Source organism: Sinocyclocheilus anshuiensis, unplaced genomic scaffold (genome assembly GCF_001515605.1).
Source record: "Sinocyclocheilus anshuiensis isolate Anshui unplaced genomic scaffold, SAMN03320099.WGS_v1.1 scaffold306, whole genome shotgun sequence".
Classification (NCBI taxonomy): domain Eukaryota; kingdom Metazoa; phylum Chordata; class Actinopteri; order Cypriniformes; family Cyprinidae; genus Sinocyclocheilus; species Sinocyclocheilus anshuiensis.
This window is the reverse complement of record NW_015544175.1, coordinates 2,356,202-2,383,998: the sequence shown is the minus strand read 5'-3', so window position 1 is coordinate 2,383,998 and position 27,797 is coordinate 2,356,202. Positions and strand designations below refer to the sequence as shown.

The following is a 27,797-nucleotide window of genomic DNA, read 5'->3' as shown; positions in this document are numbered from 1 at the left end:
ATATGTGAATATATAACTTTCTATTCATCAAAAATATCCTGTTAAAAATGTATCATGATTTACACAATAAATAATAAGCAGCAAAATGCTATTCAACACCGACAATAATAAAAAAATATTTCTTGAGCACCAAATGAGCATATTAGATTGATTTCTGAAGGATCTTGGGATACTGAAGACTGGAGTAACGACTGCTGAAAATTAAATTTAAAAAATGAAATTTTAAAATATACTAAAAAATAAAACAGTTATTTTAAATGGTAATAATATTTCACAATATTACTGTTTTTACTGTAATATACTGTACAAATAAATGCAGCCTGGGATTTACTGTGTCCAGTCAGCTTTAATCCTGGTTTTCTGTCCATATTAGCACTATTTTAAGTGCTCCTTCACATAGAAGGTTATAAACATCTCCATGTTCCTTCACCTTACAATAGTTACCCTTATAAGCCATTAATGACCTGTTTTATTGTGAATGACAGACTGTACCCTTTATCAGTTATGTGTAAGAAAGTTACTGTATAAAAGCATCCGGGGACTTATTAAGAGAAAACAGTCTTAGCGTATTCGGCAGACCTAATAAAACTGTAATTCACAGTTCCTATGATATTGTAACAGCACTAATACCTATGTTTATATCACTATTCTGTGCCTAGTTAAGCGTATGCAGATTGTCAGTCCCTGAACTGAGAATTAGTGGTTTGCAGAAGCTATCTGTCAGGATAGACCCAGCTGACTGTGCTCAGATCAGTGGCTCCTGGCAGTGGGGCAGAGCTGTGACAGGCACTGAATAAAACACAAACACAACGCAGACTAAGCCTGGCCAGAGCTCTCCGTCTCCCCTTGGTCCCAGGAGGAAGAAGAATGCTGAGTAAGCTCGGTGTGGGGGGGTGTATGAGTAGAAACACTGCAGTGCTGCAAGGAAAGACTTTCAACCCAGAAAAACAATGTGGACGGGGCAGGGATATCATTTCAGATGGAGCAAAACAACGTCTTAGCACAGCACTACATGACCAGATTTGCAAAAGCAAAACATACAAACATTACAGGTCAAACATTACAAACATTAAAGTTTGTAATAATAAGTCTCTTATGCTCACTAAGGCTGCATTTATTTGATCAAAAATACAGTAAAACTGTAATATTTTTGAAATATTGCAATTTAAAAGAACTTTTCTATTTTAATTTACAATGTAATTTATTCCTTTAATTCCTGAAAATGAAATTTTAAGCAATCATTACTCCAGTCTTCAGTGTCAAAATTCCATCTTCATCTTTTAAAATCATTCTAATATACTGATTTGGTGCTTAATTATTATTGGTGCTCAGTTTTTAATAATGGTTATTATTATCAATGCTGAAAACAGTTTTTGCTGCTTAATATTTTGTGGAAAGTGTTATACATTTTTCCCCATATTCTTTGATGAAAATAAAATTCAAAAGCATTTCTTTGAAATAGACATCTTTTGTAACATTATCTTTATCAATTTAATGTGCCCTTGTTAAAAAAAAAAAAAAGTATTAATTTCTGTTTTTAAAATTGACAATTATTCAAAATGTTTCTTGAGCTCCAAAACAGCATATTACAATGATTTTAGAAGAATGAAGAAATGGCTGCTGAAAATTCATTTTTGAAATCTTTCATCTTTCAAATTATGTCCTTTTTTTCAGGAAATTCAAACAATAAATGCCGTTCTGATGCTCTTTGATGTGGCCCGACAGATCACTGTAGAGGGGCCTCAAACAGCAGCGAGATCATCCCAATTTACTACAATTTTTTACGCGAAATAAACATGAATGAACATCTCATGCCTCATGTAATCGCTCAATCAGTGTTTCCACCACGGAAAGACATCAGTAAAACAGCTTGTAAACAAAATGTCCTTACCTTAGGTAAGTCATCAGTGTCCACAGATCTTTAGTTTGCTATAAATGAAGTCTAGAGAAGAGCATTTCGCAAAATATTAGACTATATCCTCATTATATTTTACTTCGCCTGAAAGTGCCGTCTTAATTGTTTAATGTATGTTTAAATAAATATGTTATGAAACAAGTTATGACAGCCACTGTATTTCAGCAACAAATAGAAATTTTAGAATTTAGAAGTTAATTTAAAAACTACATTATGTGTAACTTACATGTTTGCATAGAATTTTTTTTTAGTTGAGTGTTGATTATTATATTTAAAAATAAATGGTAATTAAATTTAAGTTTGGTTCTTTGTTAATTGTAGCCTTATAGTAGGCTAATGTAAAAGGGCTCCCTAACTTCAGAGCATAAACTGAGGTAGATTTTTATCCCTAAGAAAATTATGATAATTGAATTTATTTAAAGAAAGAGAAATTTGTTCAGTAAACCACTGTTTAATAAAAAAAAAAAGCAATTTTATGTTTAGTTTTCCCCCCCCTGCTGTATCGAAACCATACTGAACCGTGATGTCAAAACCAAGGTACATACCGAATCGTCATGTTTGTATGTTACATATATATATAATTTTTTTTTCGACTGGCAGTGTATATTAATTGTAGTCATGTATATTAATTGAGTTCATGACAAATCCTATTAAATACAAACATGTACATGAGTATTATGATGAAAAACATCAGTGGAGATTAATCGACATAGATAAATACATGAAAACACAATTTGCATCATCACTCTTGAAAGATCTTGTTTACACTGAAGCTGAGAGCATTGATTTTATTAAAAATTCACTCCTCCATTAAGATCTCTGACTCACCCCACACTGCTCTGTGTCGTTACCCACATCTACAGGGATGAATGTCACCGACGGGTTCACACTCACACTATCGTTTTCATTTGCCTTGTCCTTCTCTCTCTCTGATGCACTAACTCTCCGAGCCGCCCCCCATCTCTCTCTCTCTCTCTCTACCACTCTCATGTTTGCTCTTTTGTTGTCTCTTTCTCAGCTTCTGTAACAAACAGTCCAAATTTTTGATTTAGACACATATGCATATACAAAAATCCATACATATCTCTCAGTTGCTAGTTACAGTCTCTGACAATTGGCATAAATTCTCCATAATCTGATGCGATACCAAATGGATATATGTAAACCCCGCAGTTTCAGTAGCCCTGATTTATACAGTAGCTGTTAGTTTTGACCATTTATTTTGTTAAGTAACCATGCCCAACAGACCTTGAAGACAGCAATCTAATGATCTAATTCGGTGGTAAACGCTGGTATCAGCAGACATGGGCGCATTTAATCAGATCCACGTCATACGAATACAAAATACCTTATCTCTGTTCTTCAGACATCGCTGTTGACATTTTAAACAGACTCTGCAGTTACAGTAAACGTGTTATGTTGATTTGATGTGGATATTTACTTCTTTACCACTGTGAGAGTCCTTTTCACTCATTAGTGGTACATTTCTATTGATTTTTAAACTAACAGAATACATCAGGGAATAAATCAGAGAGATTGTTTATGGAAAGAGACTTAGAATGGCAGCTATTATTCATAAAACATCCAATCCATACCTGTAAATTTTAAATTAACCTTCAATCACATGATATTTTAACTGGGTTCAAAATACGACTCTAAACAATGAAAATTGTTTTGGCTGCCATTTTGCAGTACTGTGCTGTGCTGAGCTGTAACACAAGAGTCCCTGAGGATCTTAGAACAGCCATCCAAAACAGACACTGTTCATATGTAAACACTGTTGCGCCATCTAATGGCCAAACAGAGAAACCATGCAATAAAAAGGACAGCCGAGTGATGCATTTCTTCATAGCAGAAAGAATCTAGAATCTGCTCCAAGGCCAGCGATAACTGGTGCATGTCACTTCAATCTGTAAAGTATAGAAAATAAGAACAGCTTTTACTGCAAGTCTTTCTACTAGTCAGAGTTTAAATCACACATTTCTACTATGAATATATCAGACATTGTTAATCAGCAGTTATTGTATTCGATTCTTGTTAAAGCATGTTGATAGAATCGCTCTGTTTTCTGAGATAAACAACATGAGGGGTTTTGCGCAGCGCTGCCTGTGGTGAAAGGCCTGTACTCAGCACGCCCGTCAGACGCTGAGACATGGAGGAGACAAACTGCATGCCAGCACATAGGCAGCATTTCTCATCTCCTGCATCTCCTAAACGCATAATCAATCTTACTTAACGTACCTCCCTCTCTGAGACAACAGAGAAACAGCCGTGAGACATGCAGTATAAATCCCTAAGTAACTACAGCATAAAACATACTGTTAGAATGTTACGTAAACTTAAGTGCTGATGCCCATGGAAAATGTGAAGCTATGATGCGAAGGCATTTTGGAAGGTTGCCAGGGTGTTGGTCAGGTTGCCAAGATGTTCTGAGTGGTTGCTAGCTGACCCCCAAATCTCTACTATAATTTGGGACAGGATTCACAAAACATTATTAACATTGTCATGTACATTACCATGCCAATCCCTCCGAGAGTTGTCATGACAGAAATAAAATTCTTTGTAACCACTATTTTCTTAGTATAGAGAATAAATGAATGGCATCTTGAAGTCATCAAAGTCCACCTCAAAACTGAAACGCTGCCTCCTCCTTGCTTTCCTATCCATCAGCTCGCTGATGGCCAGCTGATTTGGCCACGTCTACAACAAATAGGAAGAAAAACAGATATCATAGCCCAATGAAAATAAATTAGCTCATCTACTTGTGTGTACTTTTGGCCTATATAAAACGTATTCCCTGTATTTACACTATTCCCTGTAGTGTAAGGATACATTTTGCAGAGAAGAATGTATCCTTATTGTGTGTACAGCCCATATATGGAGACATAGCTATGTAGAATAAATCAGATTAATGAACAGTAGAATGAGAGTAAGAAATGTATGTGCACTCTGTTTTTGCATGAAAATTTGTATTATTAGTTCATTAAGCCCACTGTGCTCACACCCACCTAGCTCACATTTCTCACATCACACAACTGTGCATATACCTATGAATGTTGTCCAGCTTACCATTCTTGGCACAAAACTGATGTCCAATTTGTTGAGCTTGCCAGTAGTGATCTGAGTGCTGTGCACGATAACACTGCCTTTCTTCATTGCTTTCTTGACTGCTGAGTTTGAAGAGGCTGTAGGAGTGGGAACGGTGCCCTGCTGAGAAGATAAAGCACCAACACCGTAATCAAGACACAGTGGACGTGATGACACATTGACAATGGTGTGACTTTCAACAAAGGTTCAGCAGGGTTTCCCTGAGAACACTAACAAGTCACAAAGCCGCCTAGGCCTTGTTGGGGGGTAATGAAATGCGTCTGAACTCATTTACTTACTCTTTTCTTGGGTTTTCATTTGCTGTGTCAACTCATTTTCCTTACCAGATGGTTTTGATTCCAGCTCTTATGCGGTTTCAATTTTATATTTGAAATGACACATTAATTTTAAATTGAGAACTATTGTGAATAGTACTTGAGAAATATGTCGCGAAAAATAATAATAATAATAATAATAAAATAAAAAAATGTAATTTTCAAAGCACCGTTCCAAAACCCAAGGTCACTTTACAGATGTGGGGAACAAGGAAAAAAAACACCTATCTAAAAAACATGTTTAATTCTACATAAGGATGAATATTGATATTGCATTGATAGCCCCCTACTATGAGACACTTCTGGTTGCAGAATAAATTTATCACGGATAAAAAAATATGAATAGCACATTTATACAATAGCATCAGTGATGCTGTATAACAATGCCATTGGTGTCAGTATAAAGTCCAGGACTACAGTAGTATTGAAACAAACCAAAAAATTTGCATTTTTAAAGTATATGAAAGGGAAAATAATATTCATCCCTGGCCTCATATTATGTTTTAAGTTTTTATTCAATACTGTAATGTATAGCTGAGTAAAATAGCTTCTCAATGAACAAAAAATGTAGGGAGGGGCTTGATTTAGTCAGGAATTGATTGGCTTGTTAATCATTGTCATTTGCTCATGTGAGTGTCGATATGTCGAATAAATATGTTGAGTCACGTACAGTACACTTGTTCTACCTTTTCTTTTGTAGAGCCAGGGGTTGAAGCTGGCGTTAGTCTGCGGTGGACTCTTGACAGGCTGTGGCTTCTTATTCTCCTTAGGTCTGGGTAGCGTATTAATCTTAGCCTGGATCAAATCCACCACCCTGAAGTCTGCATAAGCATGGGCAACGTCCAAGCAGTTTTGCTCTACAATTAAAAGATTGAAAGTTCCTGACTCAAATGACAGCAGAGCCAAAGCTGATCAGTCTCAGAGATTTAATGCACTGTAAATTAGGGTGTTCATAAGAGTTCTCCGGCAAAGATGAGGTGGCATTGTGGGAATGACGTAAAAACAGTCTGCACTGAGATGGTTATGAAATTGGTAAGATGTTCATGGTTTGCACACTTCAATAGATTTATGATCTATCAAGGTGTTGCATTATAAGCAGTATTATAATAGTTCTTTGCTTCTTATTTACTGCGTTGACCTTGACCCCAGCTTTGATGAGGTACTCCACACAGGACGGCCTACAGCTCTCAATGGCTCTCATTAGGGGAGTGGCTCTATTGAGGGTGGAGGGATCCACAGATGCTCCCATCTCCAGCAGCAACTGTATGATGTCCAGCTGTCCCGCATGATGTAGAGAAGTCCAGCTGAACTGATCGCATGCATTCACGTCAGCCCTGCGATGAGATTATCATTTGGATATCATTTATACAAATATACATATGCCAATGTAAATATACTTTAATTTATTCCTTTAAAGGGATAGTTCCAAAACTGTATGAACTTCTTTCCTCTGTGGAACATTAAAGAAGATATTTCGAAAAATGTTGGTAACCAGTTTCAATTCCCATTTATTTCCAAGTCAATGGAAACCAAAACTGTTTGGTTACCAACATTCGTCAAAGCATCTTCTTTAATGTTCTGCAGAAAAGAAAATCATACCGGTTTGGAATGACATTAGGCTGAGTAAATGATGACAGAATTTTCATTTTTGGGTGAACTATCCGTAAATTCTTATACATTCACTAAACTTACCTGTTATCAAGGAGGAACTTTGCCACTTCGTAGTTCCCACTTGCACATGCAGCCATGAGTGGTGTCTTGTAGAAGCGATCTTTCACATCTACAGGAACCTTTTGGCTGAGTGCCAACCTAAGAGACTCAATATCTCCTGTTTTAACACAGTAGTTCATATTTATGTATATCTTTTCGAGCTCATCGATGTACCATCATGCTGTATCATCTTCGATAGGATGTCCTGGTCGATGGTCCCGGTCATATCTGTGGGTGTCTGTAGCATGCTGGTAACTTTCAGTCATAAAATGTGGTGGCCCACCATCATCACGCCGTTGAATAAGATCAGGCGGGACAGTGCAGATGGGCATGGGTGCATTGAACTTAGTCTTTTTGGTCTTTCCTGTCTTGGTTGCTTTCTTCTTCTTAGGCTCATAAGAGGCCATAACATATGTCTTTGGAAGATATTTGAGACCTTTTAGGAAATAGAAAAAAAAACTTCTATTTATAAAGCCCTCTCTTCTCTTATCGAGAGCAAGCAGAAGAGGATGAATTTAGTTATCATCTAGAGGAGAGTGAAGTTCCTGAAGAACAGACACAAATGTTGCCTTGGACACCATCTCTATTCCCATGTAGCCTTCTGATGCTGACTCAAAAGCACTTCTCAGTGCATTCTCATTTTCATGCAACCAGTCGTGAAGCGTCAGAGCCCATGGTTCATTTGTGGCACCCGCTCCTTTTGAGAACTTTCCATGCAGTCGTTCAGCCTTTTTAAGCTCTTTTACGGTTGCTTTGTGACCATAGTCCTTAGCGATCTGACGGGGAAGCAGGCCTTCTTGGTTCTTCAGTTTGGGATTGCATCCTAAAGTAGGAATTAGAATCTTCAAGGGATCAAATATAATATTTCAAACCAAGTTCAGCTTGTTCCGCATCAAGAAGCATGACTGCTTTTATGTAGGGCTGCAGGATTTGGGGAAAAATCTAATTGCGATAATAAATATTGCACAATTTTTCATTATTATTATTATTACTAAATATTTTTTTTTTAAGAAAATAAGAAATATTGCAATAATATAAAAATCATATAATAACAACAGTAAAATTACAATACTAATATTTATGGCTCTTTTAAGTCCTTCATTTTCAGAAGAAACCAAAGTGGGACCTTAAAGCTTATCTTTTGTTGACAACAGCCAGTTTATGAGCACTTTACGAACACATCACGAGTTTGTGAATATATTTGGTGCATGTAATAAAAGGAAAATACATTTTCCTAATAACTAAAGTAAATGTAGAAAAAATAAAGAAAAATCATCAAAAATACAGTGAATTATACCCTATTTTGTTGTTTTTAGGTATAGTCAGTTGTTGTACTATTGATATCCTTTTTGTCATTGACAATTTACAGAAATCTGCTTAAAAAAATAGTAACAAGCAGCCATTCTCCCCCGGTTTAATGACTCTGTTTGGCTTAAAATAAATTGATTTACCTCTATGAGCTAGAAACCTGCAGCAATCTGTGTAACCACCAGAGGCAGCAAAGTGCAGCAGTGTATCCCCCTCTGATGTTACCACTCCAAAGTCTGCTGCATATGCAGACAACACCTTAATGATCTGGAAAAAAAGCAGTAATGACAATCACTGGGAGAAATACATAGGCTTATAGCCAAATGCTAGGACAGTTTCATTCAATAACAGCAAAACAAATGTATCACTCTTTATATAATTGTTAAACAACAACAAAAGTGATGCTCACATCAAAGAAGCCTCTTTCAGACGCAAAGTGAGCTGCATGGAATCGCTTCTTATCCAGGGCATTGAAAAGCAAGCCTGAGAGAGAAGCCAGAGTACGGATTACTCAGATCGGGTTACAAGCTAGTTTTACTGGCCGTTCCCTGATCTGTAAATAGATAGACCGCATACAGTAAATCTCCAAAATGGCAGGATGCTGCCAGCCATTGATGATCTCTGTTGACTATGTGGTTGCTGTCAAATTGTCTTATGAAGAATAATTGTTGGTGAGGTGTCAATTACTGGAAGCCTCATTAATATCTAACCCTAGAGAGAAGGAGAGATATTGTATATTGATAAATAAAATTGTGTATTCACAGATAAAGTCTATACAGTACATTGATATTGACCCTGGCACTGACAGAAACTTTTAACAGTTGCATGCATATTTTTATGTACAGCAATGGATAAAAAGTGGCAGATAAACTATATTATAAATTAAAATTAAAAAAATGGCCTTTCCCTTCTTTGTGTACAAGTTTCATGTGTGCGTTGTTCTTGGCCAGTAGAGACACGATACCGTCATATCCGAGCTCTGCGTCCAGCATCAGGGGTGTCCGTCCCCTCCTGTCCTGCATGTCTGGACGGACACCTTGAGCTATGAGGAACCCCAGCATGTCAGGTTTGTTGGCCACTGATGCCAGGTGCATGGCGCCGTTCCCCTCGTGGCTCAGTGAGGTTTATGTGGTCATCAACACCCATGCTGATTAATTTCTCTATGTATGGCTTATCTCCATTCTGGACGCACTGAAGTAGCCGATAGATCTGCAAAACTTCAAACCTTCCCTTGGCCAGGGTGCATGACATCATGAACCTGAAAATCTAAAAAATTTATGGTAGCATTTGTAGTTGTTTTTAAATTAATTTCACTTGAGATTTTTATCAAGGTGCAATAGTAGGGCACAACATGCCTGAAAGTAGATTCATAATTATTAGTTTCATGTATATAAGATGTAGGTTCCTTTAGAAAGGAAAATTTAAAAGAAAGAAAAAAGAACATTAAATGATGAATAATTTACTTCCATTGTGTAAATATGTGACGACTTATCCCAAATCTAATGTATGCCCTTTAGCTTTAATATTTACATGATTTTTCATAACACTTTTACGTGATCACTTGACCTGGGTTTAGTAGCCTGACGAGAAACGGCTTATCAGTTTTCACGGCAATGTCTTCAAGCGTGTAACTTTTTGTATGAGTGACAGTAAGTGACATCTATCACAAAGAGAGGCTTCCTCGCACCATGCTCATATGGGATATGGTTCTCTCACCATTAAGTCATGCATAATTTAATATGTTATCACTTTAACCCGCGCTCAATCATTCTCAAGAAGGGGTATGATTCAACCGGGTTCAACAAGAAAATGTGCAAAGATTTAAGATCGTCCAGTAGAGGGCGCGAATTCACCATAAGTAGAGTGGCCCGCGCTTTTTTAGCCAATGAGAGAACACAATCTGCCTTTTATGTTTTGGGATTGGCTAGTGTGTCCTAGGAGGGCGGGGTTTTAGAGTTTAGAGGGAGGGGTTAAAGGGAAGGGTAGCAACTGCATAACAACCATACAGTCTATGATAACAAGTAGAAAATCAGAATAAAAATTACTAACACAGGAGAAAATTGTGAAAAATATTTTAATTAAAAACTAGCATTGCAAATATACTGTATATCCATTATATAACATTCAGCTTTGAAGAAGTCATGCCTGAAAACTTTTTGTGCTGAAAATAATCTGAGGACTGTTTGGATTGCACAGCAGTCAGATACACTTTATTTGCATAATTATAATACTGTTTTGTAATGCCTGTAGTGAGAAATAAGATGAAACTTAAAAATATTAGATTTGAAAAAATGGTTCAGGTTATGTCTGGGCTGCTGATATAACCTGGTCCCAATTGCAAATTGAGCAAATCAGCTGTTTTACTGCAAAATGAAACATTCAGAAGTAATATTTATAAAGACGCTTTAAGGAATTTCTCTCTTATGAGGGATAAAAGTGACTGAATGGGCCAGGTTTGATCTCACAGTACTAGACTCAGTGTAAAGTCCTTTAAAGTCCGTTTAAATCCCTTTGTATTAAAGAAAACATTAGGCATAGACCACCAAGACAGCTAAGGTCACGCAAATACATGTTTGGCAAAGATACAGATTCTGAGCTGTTAGTCTATTTAGAGAACATCTGCTATTTAGAGAACATCTGCGTTCCAAAATAAAAATCCATTGACAAAAAAAGATAGCCAGGATGAAATCTTTTCTGCATCTAGCACAAACAGCTTTCATGGTTTTCTTTGGAAGAGTCACCAGAGAATGGGTTACAGAAGATTCCTGAACTATAGCCTCTGGCATGTCTAAAAATGTCCCTCTCTGCACAGCCTGCTTTGTTTGAATTCATCCTTTTATAGTTACTTTTCCAAATTTGGAGATTAAGTTAAGAAATGTGCTGCAAATATAAAAGAATAACACAGTGAGGAAATGGGAAATAATAGAAAATACCATGTGTAATATTTATTGTATCCATCTTTAAAAAACCTGAATGGAGCATTTGAGGGGAAAAACATCTTTTTTAAAATGAAACCACACCAACAGTACATACGGATCTATATTTTCTCATGGTCTCTGGATTCCTTCTTCTTGAGGTGTATTTTAGTGAAGCTTGAAAGTTAGAAGGGGATAATGGTATACATGGTGTGATGTTTCAAAAAAATTAATTATATTATGTTGGCCATGGTTTTTGTGTTTTGTGTTGTATATAGTCTAATTTTCTAGGCTTAGCTTGGATTTCTCTCAGTCTTTTCTCAGTTACTGGCAAGATTGGTTATCACAACATCTACATACAGAATAGTTTGTTTTTTACTAAAGATCCTTAAGTTCTTAGTTGATAAAACCTTTTCAAACTCACAAAACAACAACAAAATGGCCTGATTCTGAAAGGTATTTCCCACATACTGTATCTATTCTCATGTTCCGTTTCTCATTCTTCTCTACAAATGTAAAAAAAAAAAATCCATGTATTTATTGAGTTACTTGGGAAGTACTGTAAACACACTGTATTGTGCATGTGAATACACTATATTATGCACTGCACTGCCTACTTTTCTTTTTTTTTACTGTTATATATATCATAAAATATCTTTACAGAGTTATTCACAAGTTGCATGTGCTGTTTAATCACTAATAAATGTTAAAATACATTTGCAAGCTTTGTTTCTTACAATGTATTGTAGGTAAATATCCACCTCATCCAGCGCTCTTTTTGTTTTCTTTTTCGGTTTGAGAAACTGCTGCAAATTATTCAGTGTATGAGCGAACTGTCTGAATGAATCAAAAACCAATTCAGAACCATTTGACCAGTTAGATCAAGAGTGCTTAATTTCTGAATCTGACATATGATCCTAAATAGCTGATAGAACACACAACATGATTGCTGAAATATTATCAGGCAAAATGATTCTCATGTCAGTAAATGGCAATCTCCATTCTCATGCAATTATTTATCAGTAATGTTTACTGGGGCATATGGGTATTTCAAGGGTCTAGCAATGCACTGCTGACAACCACACAGTATCTTTATACATTCAGATAACTACTATGATGAAGGTTTGTAGGGTCAGATCAAATAAAGATTGTGTTAGGTTATTAGATAATTATGTAAACTTGAGTCCAGTCATTCTGATCTCTTCTGGGGCAACAAGTGACATGGATGTGCTAGTTTTTTAGAAAGATCTTTGCCGTCCTCAATTGCATTGTAATATAAGCAAACATTGCTGCTCACATACATTATATGAAAATATATGATTTGCCAACGTAAATGTAAAAAACATAATCATATATATCATAATCAAAAATATATCCATCTTGTTTCCTTATGGCTTGTTATAAAATAAACCTGCACATATAATTTGTATCATAAACCTTATTCAACACTGAATACTGTTCTTCAAAAAAGTTATTGTGTCCAGATACAAATTTTTACATCTGACATTGTCCTCACAAAGAGTCTCAGGTGGGTCTCACAATCTGTCGTCTGTTTCTTCATAGAGCAACATTCCACTGAAGATTGTAAGGGGCTCCACAGAATGGGCAAGTTTACCTGTGACCAGATCAATGCAGACAGTATCTCCCTCCTGCAGAGGAAGTATGATGTTGAAGATGACCAGGGAGCCAGGAGTGTGCCGTGCCTCTGCCATGGGTTTCTCAAGACCCTCAGGCTGATAGCCTGCTGAATCTCCGCGGGCAATTCCATAATTGGATTTAGACAAGACTGCCTCGATCTTGACATTCTTGTGACCTGTCAGGACTGCACTGAAGAAGTATCGCCCCTTCACAGGTGCAGTGAACATGCCTGTCAAAATACATTTAGTGAGAGAATTTATGATTATGACAGTTCTTAATTCAAACACTATATGCTTGTCTTTAACATACATACCTGTCTTTGGATTGTAGGCCTTTCTTTCATTGACAAATACCTTGTTGAAGACAATAGTGCCTGCATTGGGTTGCGGTCGTGTGAGTGCTGCTGAGAATGACAGTCTTGGGACGTTTGCATCCTCTCCAGGAGGTCCTGGTAAGCAGGAGAATAGAGAAAAAATATTTATTTGTAGAAATATCATTTTATTAGTAGTCGTAGCAGTAATAATAGTAGGAACACTGACCTTGTTCACCTCTGAGGCCTAAATAAGAGACAAATTAGAAAATGTATAGAAAAATATAAATAATTTGACTATAAAATCTTGTTCTGGTAATGTTGTGAAAATCTATATATTTATTAATTTTCTCATCTCATTTATTTACCTGGGGGTCCTATTTGCCCCACTCTCCCTTGTGGTCCTTCTCTGCCTGGAGGTCCTCGTGGCCCAGGTGGTCCTTTGGATCCTTTCTCTCCTTGAAGACCAGGTGGTCCAGGAGGTCCTGAAGATTGGCCCAAAAGACATTGCTTGGTTTTTCATTCAAAAACAACTAAAAAATGGATAGTTGAGGTATAATGTACCCAATTGTTTTACATAGGTTTACAAATTCTTAACACAAATTATATAATTTGTTTTTGTCGACATATGTAACATACCAGTAAAGTCCTGTTCAGTGAAGCTCTGGAACTCCTTGAGAACATGCAGTATGGAAGAGCTGAGGTTGTTCATTTTGCCTTGAATGTTTTCTAAGTGAAAATTCTGAATGCTGTCGATGGCTTCACTGTGAGAGATAACTGTGGAGTTTAGGTCATTAACACATGTCCAAAGCCCAGAGACGTGTTTGCTCAGGCCATCTTTGATTATCTGAAGGTTTACTGACAAGGAATCCAGTCTACCACAGACATCTTCCATCTTCGAGAGCCTCTTATCCAGCCCTTCTCGAGAAAGTTTGCATTCTCCCATTTCAGTCATCAAATTGCTGTTAAATCTACTGATGCCATCGAAACGCACTTTACTGTCTTCTTTGTGCTTTTTCAAATCATCCTGTATCTGATCTAACTCTGAGTAAATTCTTTCCTTAGACGAGTCCAGATCAGAAATAGAGTTGCCATGTCTCTGTATGGTATTCCTGAGGCCTTTCAGAGTGTCATTGATGGAGCTGAACGTTTGGATTACCCCTGTGAGCTCACCCTGAATGGACTTGAGGTCTTTGCCAAGCTTGCGAGTGATCGTATTTTGATTATCTATGTTCCTCTGATGGTCAGCCATGCTGATCACGCATTGGCCTGTGCATTTCTCTACCTCTTCTTTCAGTTTGCCTACTTCCTCCTGGAGGTTTGAGCATACCTGCGAGCAAGCATACTCATCTGAATCTACCTTTCTGCGCAAATCTGTAAGTTCTCCCTGGAACGTGTTAAAAGCATGGCTGGTTAAGTTTCTTATTTTTCGAAGTTCCTCATCTATCGAATTGCATATGTCACAATCACGTAACCTATTCTTCACATCGGTGACGATTTGGTTAAAGTGCTCTCCATTATGTCCTGTCAGATCCTTAATTTTTTGAACGTCATGGCTGAGATCTATAATACGGTCCAATAAAGAGTCACCAGACACACTTAAATCCTTTAGTTTGGTGTCAAACCTCTTAATGTTCTCCTCATTGGCAACAACCTTCCATTCCAGAGTTTTCACAGTATCTGCTGTCTCACTCCCTTTTGGACTGCACGTCTCTGTGCACAAATTAATCGCTGACTTGAGCCCGCTGTCGAGATCAGTTGTTTTGTTCCCCAACCTTTCCAGATCATTTTTGTGATCGTTAATGAAACGCTTCAAGTCTTGGACATCAATCTCCATGGTAGATATTCTATAAACATGATCGTCGTTTCGACTGAGGACAGAGTTCTTAATCTGGCCGATCTCTCGCTGGACAAACTCCTTCATACTTGTCTCAGTATGGGAGCATTTTTGCTCGGTTTTTCTCACAGTCCCATTCAGTCTCCTCTCCAGTTCTCTAAGACGGCTGTTCAGTTTTTCATCAAGTGCTTTTCCTCGACTGCCATTGCCATTGTCTGATCCTCTCAGCTCTTTCTCAAGATGCCCTCTAAGGATATCATACGTCTCTGCAGTTGAACTGACCTTTCTCTCAGTGGCACCAAGCCTCCTGTCCAGATCGCTCAGGGAATCACAGCAACTCTGATAGTGTGATAGCTCCTTCTTGAGCAAATCTACAGTTTGTTGGTGGTGCTGCTCCATCACACTAATGTGCTTCTCCAGCGCTCGGATCCTCTCTCGGTCTTCCTGCTGTTGTCTTTGAATGCTCTCCACTCCGGTTTGGCATGACGAGCAAGACAGTGTCACCCGCCATTCTAGCTCCCTCAGAATCTCCTCTTTAAGAGTGCCATAGCGACTGTCCAGCTCATTTCCAATTCCATTGCCACCCACAAGGTGGTTGTTGATGCTGGTGAGGGTTCTGTCATGGACCTGTGTCATGTTGTCCAGCATGTCCAGCTTGGTCTGGATGCTGTGAATGGTCTCCCTCATCCCTGGCTGGGCAGCGTCGGCCAGATTGTTGCTGCCACTGATGCCTTCCCTTTGAGATTCCTCATGTAATTTCTTATTCATGCTGTGAAAGGTTGACTGGAGGTTGTGAATTTGTTCCTCAAGTTGTCTAATCTTGTCACTGTCACTTCTCCCTATTGAAGGACATTGATTGCACAAGTAATTTACAGTTATTTGACATTTACTAATTCGAATTGAGACCAGTACCAGTCCAAAAGTTTGGACACATTTATTTTAATCATATAGGTATGTCCAAACATTTGAGTGGAAGTGTATCTACAAATATACTGTACCTATCAAGCATTTTTTTATTGATGAAGAGAAAAAAAAAGTAATAATACAAAAAACTTCCAACAGAATACTGCAGAATTTAAAATATTCTCAAAATCACACCCTGTCAGATCAACTTGACTCACTTTATGAGTTCTGGTGTTAAGGTGGTGTAACGCCATACCTTCTTCACCAGTAGTTCTGCCCCTGCCATCACTGCAATCATCACCTGAGTAGCCGTGACAGCACTTCCATTCCATCTCTGTGACCATTTTATAGGCAACCTTGTACCGTGGTTTTCTGTAAGTCCGATACCTGTGGAGTGAGATATTTCATCATATACAGTTCTAGCAAGAGCTAAAACTCTGAATATGGTCTCTATGTATAGTGTTTTTGCTGTGAAAATTAAGCTTTTACAAATGTGTACTTCTGTGATATTTATGAAACTTGCCGCTTAAAGTTGTCCAGTTTAATTTAATCATCTTTCAGGACTTTAACCAGAGAGTCTCTAATGTCTCAAGTAGGCAGATAGAAACTATTCCTTTTCCGTTCATATCCTTGGCTATGTATCGCTTTTCCAAAGGCCACAACTCTGCTGGGCAACAGTACAATAAAGGCCTGTTCTTCTTTTTCTTTGAGCTGTTGTTTCTGGGCATGTTTTTGTTATTTTCTTGAGTCAAAGCTTTCAATACATCATTAAAATCTTTTAAAGTGTTTGCTTTGCTCTGGCAAGCTTCTTGTGTCTACTTAACTTTCAAGTGCAGTTGTTGCTATTATTAGAACATTGTTTATACTCCATTCATACTTGTGATGTGGCTTCTGTATATTATAGGGGACTAATATTATGGCTTTCTTTGAAGATAGTGGATAAAACTGAGATTTATTGAGACCTAAGAAAAAGGTCAGCTTCATCTTGGACTTATGACTGAAATATGTTCTCTAAAAAATGAGTAAAATAACGTCTCAGGTTACTTATGTAACCATGGTTCCCTGAGTAGGGAACGAGACACTGCGTCCTCTAGGGGTCGCTATGGGGAACGCCTCGTCGTGACCCGTGTCTGAAGCATACATTGAAAAAACACCAACTCGTTGGCCGGCGACAGCCATGACGTCACTACCGGTACGACTATAGTATAAATAGGTGCCGGGAGCATGCATCATTCACTTCTTCGTCTGAAGCTTGCGTCCGCAGCACGGCAAGAAACCCTAATCTCTTAGCTAGTGCTCGCCATAATGATATGAATAGAGTTCGCTCTTACCACAGAAATGCACGCTTCAAACAAAACAGTCAATGAAGACGAAGAAGAGAATGATGTATGCTCCCGGTGCCTATTTATACTATAGTCGCACCGGTAGTGACGTCATGGCTGTCGCCGGCCAATGAGTTGGTGTTTTTTCAATGTATGCTTCAGACACGGGTCACGACGAGGCGTTCACCATAGCGACCCCTAGAGGACGCAGTTCGAAGTTTCCATGAAAGGGAACAACATTACAAGTAACTTTCTGGTACATTAGCGGTTTCATCTGAGACGGATTTCTGTCTCAACTTCTCTCCCATCTCATTCCACACATAGTTCTGGTGGACATGCATCTAGTTGAGTGAGGGATATGTTCCAAACCTTTCCAGTTTGACACTGTCATAACAGCAAGTGGTAGCCAAGATTAAATGAAATGCAATTTGGCTGAGTTTTGTCTCATGAATACTTACAAAACCACATGGGAACATTGGCCCCAAGCACAGCGCTGGTATTCAGGTTTCACATACGTTTCCACTCCATCTTCCATTACACAGCTTACAGTCTTTGTTACTACGTAGGCACACCAGTTCCTGTTTGTGTACAAAGCATAGGCAAATTATACTTATTAAGACTTCAATCCAAATGGTTGAGGACTGCTGCCTTAATTTTAGACAGAGCTAAATTAAAAAGGTACCCTGTAATTAAAGTACAAATAATTGCCCTTCAAAACCAAAACTTTCTTCCAGTGACACCTACAAAACCAAAACTTTCCTCCAATGACACCCACAAAGCATCACATAAGTGCAACCAGTTAGCAAGGTCATGGCAGCATTAGGCTTGGAACAAGAACTGATTCTTATTCAAACTGGCTTTCTGTTCCGTTAGATCATGCCCATTCTTCCATCAAAGTGGACGGAATACCCTACTAAAATAATCAGAGACAGAGTTTCTTTTTAGTCAATCAACAAAACAGCGCAACCAGTGTAGACCAGTTACTGAACTAATGACTCTAATGAGTGAATGAAACATACACATGTATGTTGGTGCGATTATATAAGGCTGTAATGTAATTATATAAATAGTGTGTAAATAATTGTAATGATCCTGTGATTTCAGTGTCTTGGAGCAGCTTGGTTTGCAGTAAATGCTGCTCCAGACAAACTCCAACTCTGCAATCACTGTTGGGCCACTTATGACGTGCATTTGAAATTGCATATGACAATGAGAATCTCAGTTTTTAATCAAATATAAATTGAATTCATACTTGAATTTATACTATATTGTATATTTATATTTGAATTTATACTCAATTTATAAATCTGTCAAAAACAGAGAATAATAATACTAATATGATAAATACTTATTTTTTATTTTACAGTACAATAGTAATATATTTCTTTATTAATTTGTTTAATCTTTAAATAATATAATAATAAATAAAAATGATAAATGATATGAAATCTTTAAATGATAATAAAATAAAAACCATAATTTGAATAATAATAGTACTAATAATACTAACACTGTATACTATTAGTGATAATACTTAACAATTTTTCATGATTACTATCCAGCTTAGCATAATATATAGGGGGGTTTTTTCTTTCCAGACAATTTTTTTGTCACTTGGGTTTATTTGATGTTTATATCTTAAACGTCCACTCATCCTGTGAGAGAATGAGAGGAGGGATATCCCCATCCTGCTCAGAGCTATACATCTACTCTGGGCACCCAGTAGACAGTATTTGGAATGATATTACGCAGTGCCTGAAAATAGGCTAACTTCCGCCAACATAATGAACGTGACCACCTGCTTGCACAGGGAGCGTGCCTTCCATTGGAAGTTACCTAGCTGGGGACAATTTCAGGAGCTGCGTAATATCATTGCGCCTGCTGCACCCATGGTACGGCAGCAAAGTTCCTTGATTATTACACCGGAATGAGAGTATAGTTCCTAGCCATATCGGCCTAGAAAATCGCAACTTTTCATTTTCCATCGGTCTTAATACACGATGTAACTACAGAAGAGTCAAGTTTTAAATAGGAAAAATATCGAAACTCTTTGGTCATTTTTGAGCGAGATGCTAATGGTCTAATCAGATTCAATGATCTATGCTAAGCTACAGCTAAAAGTGCTACCGCCAGACATGGAGATCGGCTGAATGGATTCGAAAACGGTAAAACTCAAATTTAACTCTAGGGGAGTTGGAAAATGAGCCTATTTTCAAAAACAGTGGAGTGTTCCTTTAATGTAGTTTTGAAGTGATAAATGATGCTGTTTTCTCAGGGAGCTTGTTTAGATGGGATAGAAACCAGGCTGAAATCTAATGCTTCTGGTTTATCACAATAACTCATTGAGCCTGGTTAATCATTCGTTATCATGGGCACTGCTGAGACAGGAATTTCTCGATGCATCAACTGCAAGTGCTCTCACACATACAAACAAATGGGGCCCAGACACTGAGAGTACACAAGTTCAACACGGACATCTTCACCGCAGACAACCATGCTTTTCAAATTCTACACCCACTCAATCTCAGAATAGGCAAGGTGCATCTATTTGTATCTGCCTAAATGTTGAAAAAAGTCTTACTTTTGATCATGCATTATGAATACAAAATGTTGTGTTTGTAAAATAGTGTGAAATATTTATGAGTGCACATGTATCCATCCTACTGTGTAAGTGAGTTTGGATTAAGGATGTGATGAAAAAGAACTAAACCAACACTAACAGTGCAAAGGATGGATGGATTCATGGAGAACAGAATGTGCGTAGAAGCATTAAATAGGACACACATATAAATTGTGGTTTGGGGTATACAACTAAAAGTGTGATGGTGAATAGAACACTGAGCCATTGTTTCAGCTTTATTCTGTGGGGGAGGTAAAAAAAAAACAAAGGGCAAAGGCCTGGGTTCATTGTATACAAATAGGAAAAAAGAAAAGTGGTTCTCGGCTTTATCAAACTTGAGAGAGGAAAAGTAAACAAAAACTTTGGAGTCACAATGGCCTCTTTGTCTCATATGTACACAAATCCATTTTGATTTTGTACAAGATCACTCTTAAGAATGGGTTCCAATGTCCAGCATTCTTGTACCATGTATTTTTGCTCTCTGTTTAATTACCACACAATGGTTGTTCAGGATTGAATCAGTTTTTTTTTAGGAAAGAACTTTCTCTGTAAACACTTCCAGTCATATCATTGTTTTTTTACAACACTAAGACACTGCAACTGTCAGCTTTTTATTTTATACAAGAATAAAATTCACTGCTTAGTCATATAAACAAGAAGACCCAGATGCAAGTGTCAAGACTGTGCCACTCCAACTCAAGAACATCCATGCAGCTTAAGGCAGCTGAATATAACCACTTCCCTTAACAGGATAAAAATCCACAGAACCCAGTTTGGCAAGGAATGAAGTATCACTTCAAAATCTCAAGCAGAAACAGGACTTGGGAGAGAAAAAATAGCGTACACAGCAACAGTAGGGCAATGTTTTGCTATGCTCAAAAGAGAAACCGTGGGTAGGCCTACATGGTAATTGAGTTATCCATACAAACAAAGCTCAAATATATATCTAAGCAAGCTGTCTAAAGGCAGATTAGTAGAAGTTTTCCTTTGTTTTAGGCCAACAGAGAAAATACATGCAGTCTAAATCCTATGGGCCACCTTTGAAGATCTGCTCTCGTGGATTTTTGCTGTGAAATTTTTACTGATTTTAATAAACTAAACAGCCACTTACTGGACTGAAACAGCTTGTATTGCATTGCATTATACTCCATGTTTTGCCCTCCACAAAAAAATCTACAGAGCTTTGATCATAAAAGTAGCATTTAAATATCATCTTAAGTCTGACAACTGATATTTATATGCATTTTATGTAAGTAGTCTGCTATACTGTTATAAAGATCTAATTGATTTACATTGCAAGTTATCAGAATTCCATCTTACGTTTTGGCCATATACATAACTGTACCAAATTGCATATTTTTCCTAGGTTTGGGCCTCTGAATAGAATTTAGGTGTTTGTTCCTCCTCGACTGTGAGCTCCATATTTTCCTATCAATAAACTGTTTCATTAAAATAAAAGAAAAAAATACTTTCTTTTTATTATTTGATATGTAAAGCTTTACAGGGTTAATGTGCAGAACCACAGGAATTCATATCCAAAACCAAATACACTTTTACTTAGTTTAAAGACTATCCAAAATATCTCCACACAAACATATTAGCTTTGGTTTGGTCAGTGTCCTTACATTGCTTCCGTATCATATTTACTTGTTATATCCAATTTCACAAATGTTTGCAATTATGGTTTAGATGTAAGAAAGTATGTATTTCCTATTTGAAATCTAAATGATTTAGATAAAAGCTGAGCTTAGCAAACTGTTTTGTGAGATGCTTACACATACTCCCGGCAAGCAAACACTGTGCATATTTGCTGAGACCACTTACATACGTGTATACACTTTACATCAAGGATGAAACTAAGTTTCTGCAACATTACAAGTTTTGTCATAGCAGGAACTACTTGTTTATGATTCGGGGCAATGCATCACAGTGAATAACAAATTTGTTAAAAGGTAAGTTGTGACGGTGATATATATATATAGACAGTTAATGATAATCGACAGTTAAGGAAGACAGTTAATGTCTTTTTCAAAGAAATAGCTTCACAACATAATTGTCAGCAAAAAAAGGTTCATTTTACTGGCAACCGACATGTTTCTTCTGTTGGATTGAAAGCATCTGTGCATACCAGCTGTTTAAGGCAAAATCTGGATTGTAGTCATAGTACTACTCAATCAAATAGTAGAAGGGCAGCTGATATCATCCAAGATACTGAACAGACAGGAAACATGGGACACACTGTGAAGGAGGATTTCAGCTACCACAAGTTGTCTTATATTTCACACATCTGTAAAAACAAAACAGAGTTCAAACAGACAGTCTTTAGTGGTGGTGCCAGCAGGGGCCAACACATTCTTTCCCAAACAGTGCAGTGCAGAACGTCTTTACTCAACTGGGCTGTGCTAGTGCCAGGATAAGTGCACTTAAGGTCTTCACCGCTTGGCCTCCATCCCATTGCACATGCATTGACGTCTGCTCAGTAAAGCCAAAAAAGGGCAGACCTGTCCAACAGTAGCTCACTCACCCAAGGCAAGAGTCTGTGATTTCATACTAGACTTAGTGACTAGAAACTAATAACTCAGTACAGTATATGACCTTATATTTACAACATCAGCATAGCCAGCTCAGTAATACAGGTGTGACACACACCACATGATCTTGAAAACTCAGCTTGAATGTTTAAGCAATGGTTACATGACTTAATGAAGTGCTGTGACAGATGACCATATATAAACGAGTTTTGAACACCATTAAAATGCTTCAGTCCCGACTTTACCAATATTTCACTTTTCTACTTTATCAGTCCTTTAATAAAAATAAGTGCCACAAAATTAGTAAGTCTCTACAGAATCAGCCCGAGACATAACTGTGATCATTTAGATCACAAAACAGCATAAATAGCCAATATTGGTATAAATAATTAAGAATAACAATTAAATAATTAAAATATATATTTTTGTAGTCTTAAGATAATAGAAATATATCTCTAAATCAGTTCATTTACAAATAAAGGACATTTTAGTATACATGACAACACATTTTTCAGTGTATTATTTTGTTACTGACAATGTTGTTTTGATGACAATTATTAAATGATCAACTCTGACCTGTTGTTCAAATGAAAACTTACCTGTGTCTACTGGTCACCTTAGATCCAGTCTGTGCAGCTGATACAGAATGACTCTCATCCACATGTTGAGCGTATCGTGTCGCGTACGTTCCTGCTCCCCAGATATCTCCAGGCAAAATCAGCACCAATAGGGTCAATAAGTAAACAAAATATAGTTCCATGACTTACAAGTAAAAACAGATTTTTAAAAAACGATCGTTCGAAAAAGTACATCCAACAGCTTAATAAATGCGCCTTGTGCGGACCGAGTGCAGTCCAACAGCCCTGCTAACTCTCCACTGATATGTACTTCATAAAGTTCCGTGTAAGTGTTGTTTATGCACCTTTGTCATCATTTCGCCGAGTGTCCATTGATTTTAAAAGATGCCGTCAGTTTACCCACATGGTCAAATACTAATGAGAAGCGTCCGGTTTTTTTCTTTATCGTCTGCGCAGTCATAATGTGAAAACTGCCTTGAAATGATGCGGATCCAAAACTCCTGTGCTCCCTTCCCCTCCTTCTTCTCAACCTCAACCCCCGCCCATCCTCCCTCCCTCTCTCTCTCTCCAGAGTTTATGACATTGTCAAGATATCAATGCAAACATAATAAAAGCATATATTTATATAAAATTGATTTTGACAAAAGTGTTTTCTGTGGGCGGCAGGTATTGAAATTTGATATTTAAAAAACACAGTTGTAACATTTCACCTTTGGCTATTCAGCAGTTATTTATTTATTTGTAAATGTAATATTTGCCAGGGTTTTTCAAACTTTTTGATGCCTAAGACCCACAAATATGATCTCTTTACAAGACACCTCCCTAAAATATAAAGTTTTATATATAAAAAAAATATTTAAAAAAATATTTTTATAATTATTTTTAGTTAACACGATGGCCCTAGAATTATATATTGTTTAAAAAAAATCTAAATCTGTTCTCTCAAACTGCGTCTGCGTTCCTGGTTTGAAAGAGGAAAGAAGAAAGCCAAGCTGTCCCAGTTCTTGCCTGGACTTCACTGGACAGTTTCCTCATCTCAAGGTTGCTGAGATAGCATCACATATAATTGCTGTCATCTCAAAGCAATGCCGAAGGGAGGATACAGCCTGCTAAGAGACATGATCTAACCTAACTTTCAAAGACCGTTTCGGTCTACTGGACCAGAATAACAGCCTCAGCAAATTTTTGTCTTTAGCATCAATCCAAGTTAGGGTTTGTCTGGAGAGTCACGCTAGACATCAGCACTGAGGTCTATGACTTGTAGGTGTTTCAGTTATGACGGTGCTAATTTAAGAACCCAGGCAGACAGCAGTTTAAGGTTAGTTTGAGTCAGGTCTTTCTCCTTGGCCAGATATGAGGAAAAAGTGTGTGAATGTATGTGTGGTGTGTTTTGAACTCCCTTCCACAGTTTGATCTCTGTACTTTGTGAAAGTATTTGATTTTTACCAAACTTTGTTGTGTCAAATCTCTCTTTATCCATGTCTGTCTACCACAAGCTGGAGGCACATTTGATCTTTTTCTGAATTATGTTAATATTCATTACATTTTAATGTCATTCAACCTCAAGACAGCATTTTCCAGTTTCTATTTGACTGTAGTCTGCATTACAAGCTCAGATTTGACTTTAAAATAGTTTTAGACTTGTTAGCCAACACTGGATATTCCCGACTTTCATTTTGAAACTGAAAGTACTGTTAAGTCCCTGGACTTTGTACAACAGATTAATATTCCTGAGGGGACAGTTTATTTGCAATCAGTTAATAAAAAGCTGTGGTACACAATATGTAACAAACTGGGGAGTGCTGTGGCGGTCACATTCTTCTCAGGGATTCACAGAGATTTCTGAGAAATGCTAAAGACATGGGTTATGGCAGTGGTTCTCAACCTTTTTTTCCACTGGGCCGCACTATGGGCCAAGTGCAAGTCTCACGGCCGCACGCATATCATTTACATATTATGTCACCAATACAAACCAACCAGATTTAAAATAGCCCATTATAGCATAAATATTATGATATCTAATCGATTACATTCATTGAAATAAATAATTATACTCACCATTAATAAAACACCTGATGCTGTCGGGAGCTGACCAATTTTGTGAAATTCGGCTCGAAAGTAGTAACAGCACAATGAAGTTGCGATTGTAAATTGCAGTCTGTAAGACGCGCACGGAAGCGTGACTTGACGCGCGACATTGCAGAAAATGTGCGTTCACAAATGTAGCCTATGTTGATCCAAATATGGAAAGCACTTTCGAATTTAATAATCTGAGGTTCTCTCCAGAGATGTTTTGCCACATTTCTGCAATTAAGGATGATTGCTGCATAGTATGTGTTTCCTTTTGCCTGAACTAGAGCCCTGCATTTCAGCCCGGGCCCGATGGGCCCCGACTTTTTTTACGCCCCTCGGGCCGGTCTTCGGGACAATTTTCACATCATAGTTCAGCTTTATCAGTGGCGCATGAGATGCGATGACGATGTAAGCGTCATTGCATTTTAATGTTTTTGTTAGCCTATCCAGTTGAAGCCACTAGATGTGGCACTGCTGTTGTTAATGACAAATATTGCGGGATAAGAGAACATCAATGCGGAAAAGATCTTGTTTACGTCAAAACTGAAGCCAAGCCGTTCACACAGAACGCATATTTCACGCATTTTCTAGAGGGACATCTATCACCGTTGCACTGGCGTCTCACACAAATTAAAGAGCTGCATGTTTAGAAAGCCATGTAAAATTAATGCAAGTTTAACTTTGAAAAAACATATCTCGAGACTTTATGGCGGGTTTTTTCCCCATCTGACTGCAACTCGTGTTTTTAAATGAAAAATGTACTCTGTGTGATTGGCTTTTGGCCCTTTGTATTAAACTATGCATACATACATGATGCTGTTTTGTTTATAGTTGTTTAAGCAACTTAATTATAATTGGTTTATAAACATTATTTTAAACATTATGCACTTTTTTTCACAGATAGTCATTATCTTATGTTTTGAATAAACGTGCAGTAATATTTACTCGATGCGCCCTCTTGTGGCCTCAGGAGAGAAGCCAAAAGCTTTTCTTCACCCTAACTGAAAGTATGCATTTAAAAGTCGAATATAATTCGAATTTTTATCATATTTAAGTAAAGAATTCGATTTTAGTTTTTCAGCCATTTTGACAGCCCTAAAAAATGCTCCAAACGTTTTTCTAAATTAACTTAATAAAAAAACGAAACGAAATATAATCACTTTGCCATTACATACAAAACTGAACTATTTTAATATAGCTGAAACAGTAGTATAAGCTGTTTTGGGAGAAGGGGGAAAAAAGACGGGCTCTGGTCGGGCTCGGGCCGGTAATTCTGATAAACTGTCGGACAAGGGCCGGGCTAGGGCCTGAACGTCATATATTTGAGGCCCATGCAGGGCTCTAGCCTGAACAACTTCAAGTGAGTGGCGGGGCAAACCGAAAGTCCAGCACTCTCCTACCTTCACTGCTGCGACTATTCTTGTTTGTATGCGAAATATAACATTTCGTTTTTCTCCCTTAATAACAAATGTGTCCACTCTGATGCTCAATTTTACCGAACTAATGGCTGCTGATGACTATTTGAATTGAAAATAGTCTGAATAGAACAGAATTCTGCCAAAGTGCGCCCTTCGTTAAATGCGTAACGTTAATTAGTCTACGTGAGTACAGGTCTGCTCATGTCTGAAAATAATATATGAAAAACAAAATTATTTTACATAACAAAAACATTATAGCTTATATTTGTTTAGTACATTTTTAAATTCGTGTAAAAACTAAAATGAATTGTAAAACTGAAAGTTATTTTTTAAATTGTGTTCAGCATGGTGGGCCGCATTTGAATTCGTGATGGGCCGCGGGTTGAGAACCACTGGGTTATGGTATAGTTAATTTGGAGACTTTGTCAATGTTAAAGGGATAGTCCTCCCAAAAATGAAAAATGTACTCCCCCTCATATTAACCTAAATTTGTATGACGTTCTTCTGTGGAACACAAAAGAAGATATTTTGAAGAATGTTGAAAGCCAAATGGTTTTAGGTCCCATTGACTTCCATATTATGGACAAAAAACACTATGGAAGCCAATGTGACCCAAAACTGTTTGGTTACCAACATTCTTCAAAATATCTTATTTTTTGTTCCACAGAAGAAAGAGGCAACACTTTATTTTAAGGACCAATTATCACTATTAACTTGCTTAGCATGCATATTATTAGCATATTGGCTGTTTATTAGCTGTTCCACAGAAGAAAGAGGCAACACTTTATTTTAAGGACCAATTCTCACTATTAACTTGCTTAGCATGCATATTATTAGCATATTGGCTGTTTATTAGCACTTATAAAGCACATTAATGCCTTACTCTGCATGATCATATTTTAGATCCCTTAACCCTATACCCCCATACATTCTACCTTACTAATTATTAATAAGCAGCAAATAGGAGTTTGTTCAGGGAAAAATTCTTAGTTAATAGTGAATATGTGTTCCCTATTCTAAAGTGTTACCAAGAAAGAAATTCATACTGGTTCGGAATAACATGAGGGTGAGTAAATGATTTTTATTTTGGGGTAGAGCTATCACTTGTTGACATATTTCCACCCCATCCTTTGAACATCTGAGTTTGTATTCAAATAAGTCTTATAAGTAAAATGTTTAACCAAACTGTAAAAATCTGTAATTATTTACTCACTCAAAGCTTTCAGATTCCAATATATTTCATGTGATATTTTTATGTGACAAACAGACTGAAATTTCATTGAAAACAAACACATTA

General features: G+C 37.3%; 1 protein-coding gene and 1 pseudogene across 1 annotated transcript; both read right to left on the bottom strand.

Moving 5' to 3' along the window:
- Positions 1 to 4,492: 4,492 nt before the first annotated feature.
- LOC107696091 (ankyrin repeat and EF-hand domain-containing protein 1-like) lies at positions 4,493 to 9,606 on the bottom strand (annotated as a pseudogene).
- An 807-nt stretch (positions 9,607 to 10,413) lies between these two features.
- On the bottom strand, positions 10,414 to 23,489 carry LOC107696183 (EMILIN-1-like). The gene is made up of 8 exons (XM_016496396.1): positions 23,031 to 23,489; positions 17,739 to 17,858; positions 16,215 to 16,345; positions 13,858 to 15,894; positions 13,587 to 13,703; positions 13,448 to 13,465; positions 13,222 to 13,356; positions 10,414 to 13,137 (listed from the first exon to the last, which is right to left on the bottom strand). The coding sequence occupies exons 1-8, from the start codon at positions 23,189 to 23,191 to the stop codon at positions 12,806 to 12,808; spliced, it is 3,051 nt and encodes a 1,016-aa protein (XP_016351882.1). The 5' UTR covers positions 23,192 to 23,489; the 3' UTR covers positions 10,414 to 12,805.
- Between the last annotated feature and the right edge of the window lie 4,308 nt (positions 23,490 to 27,797).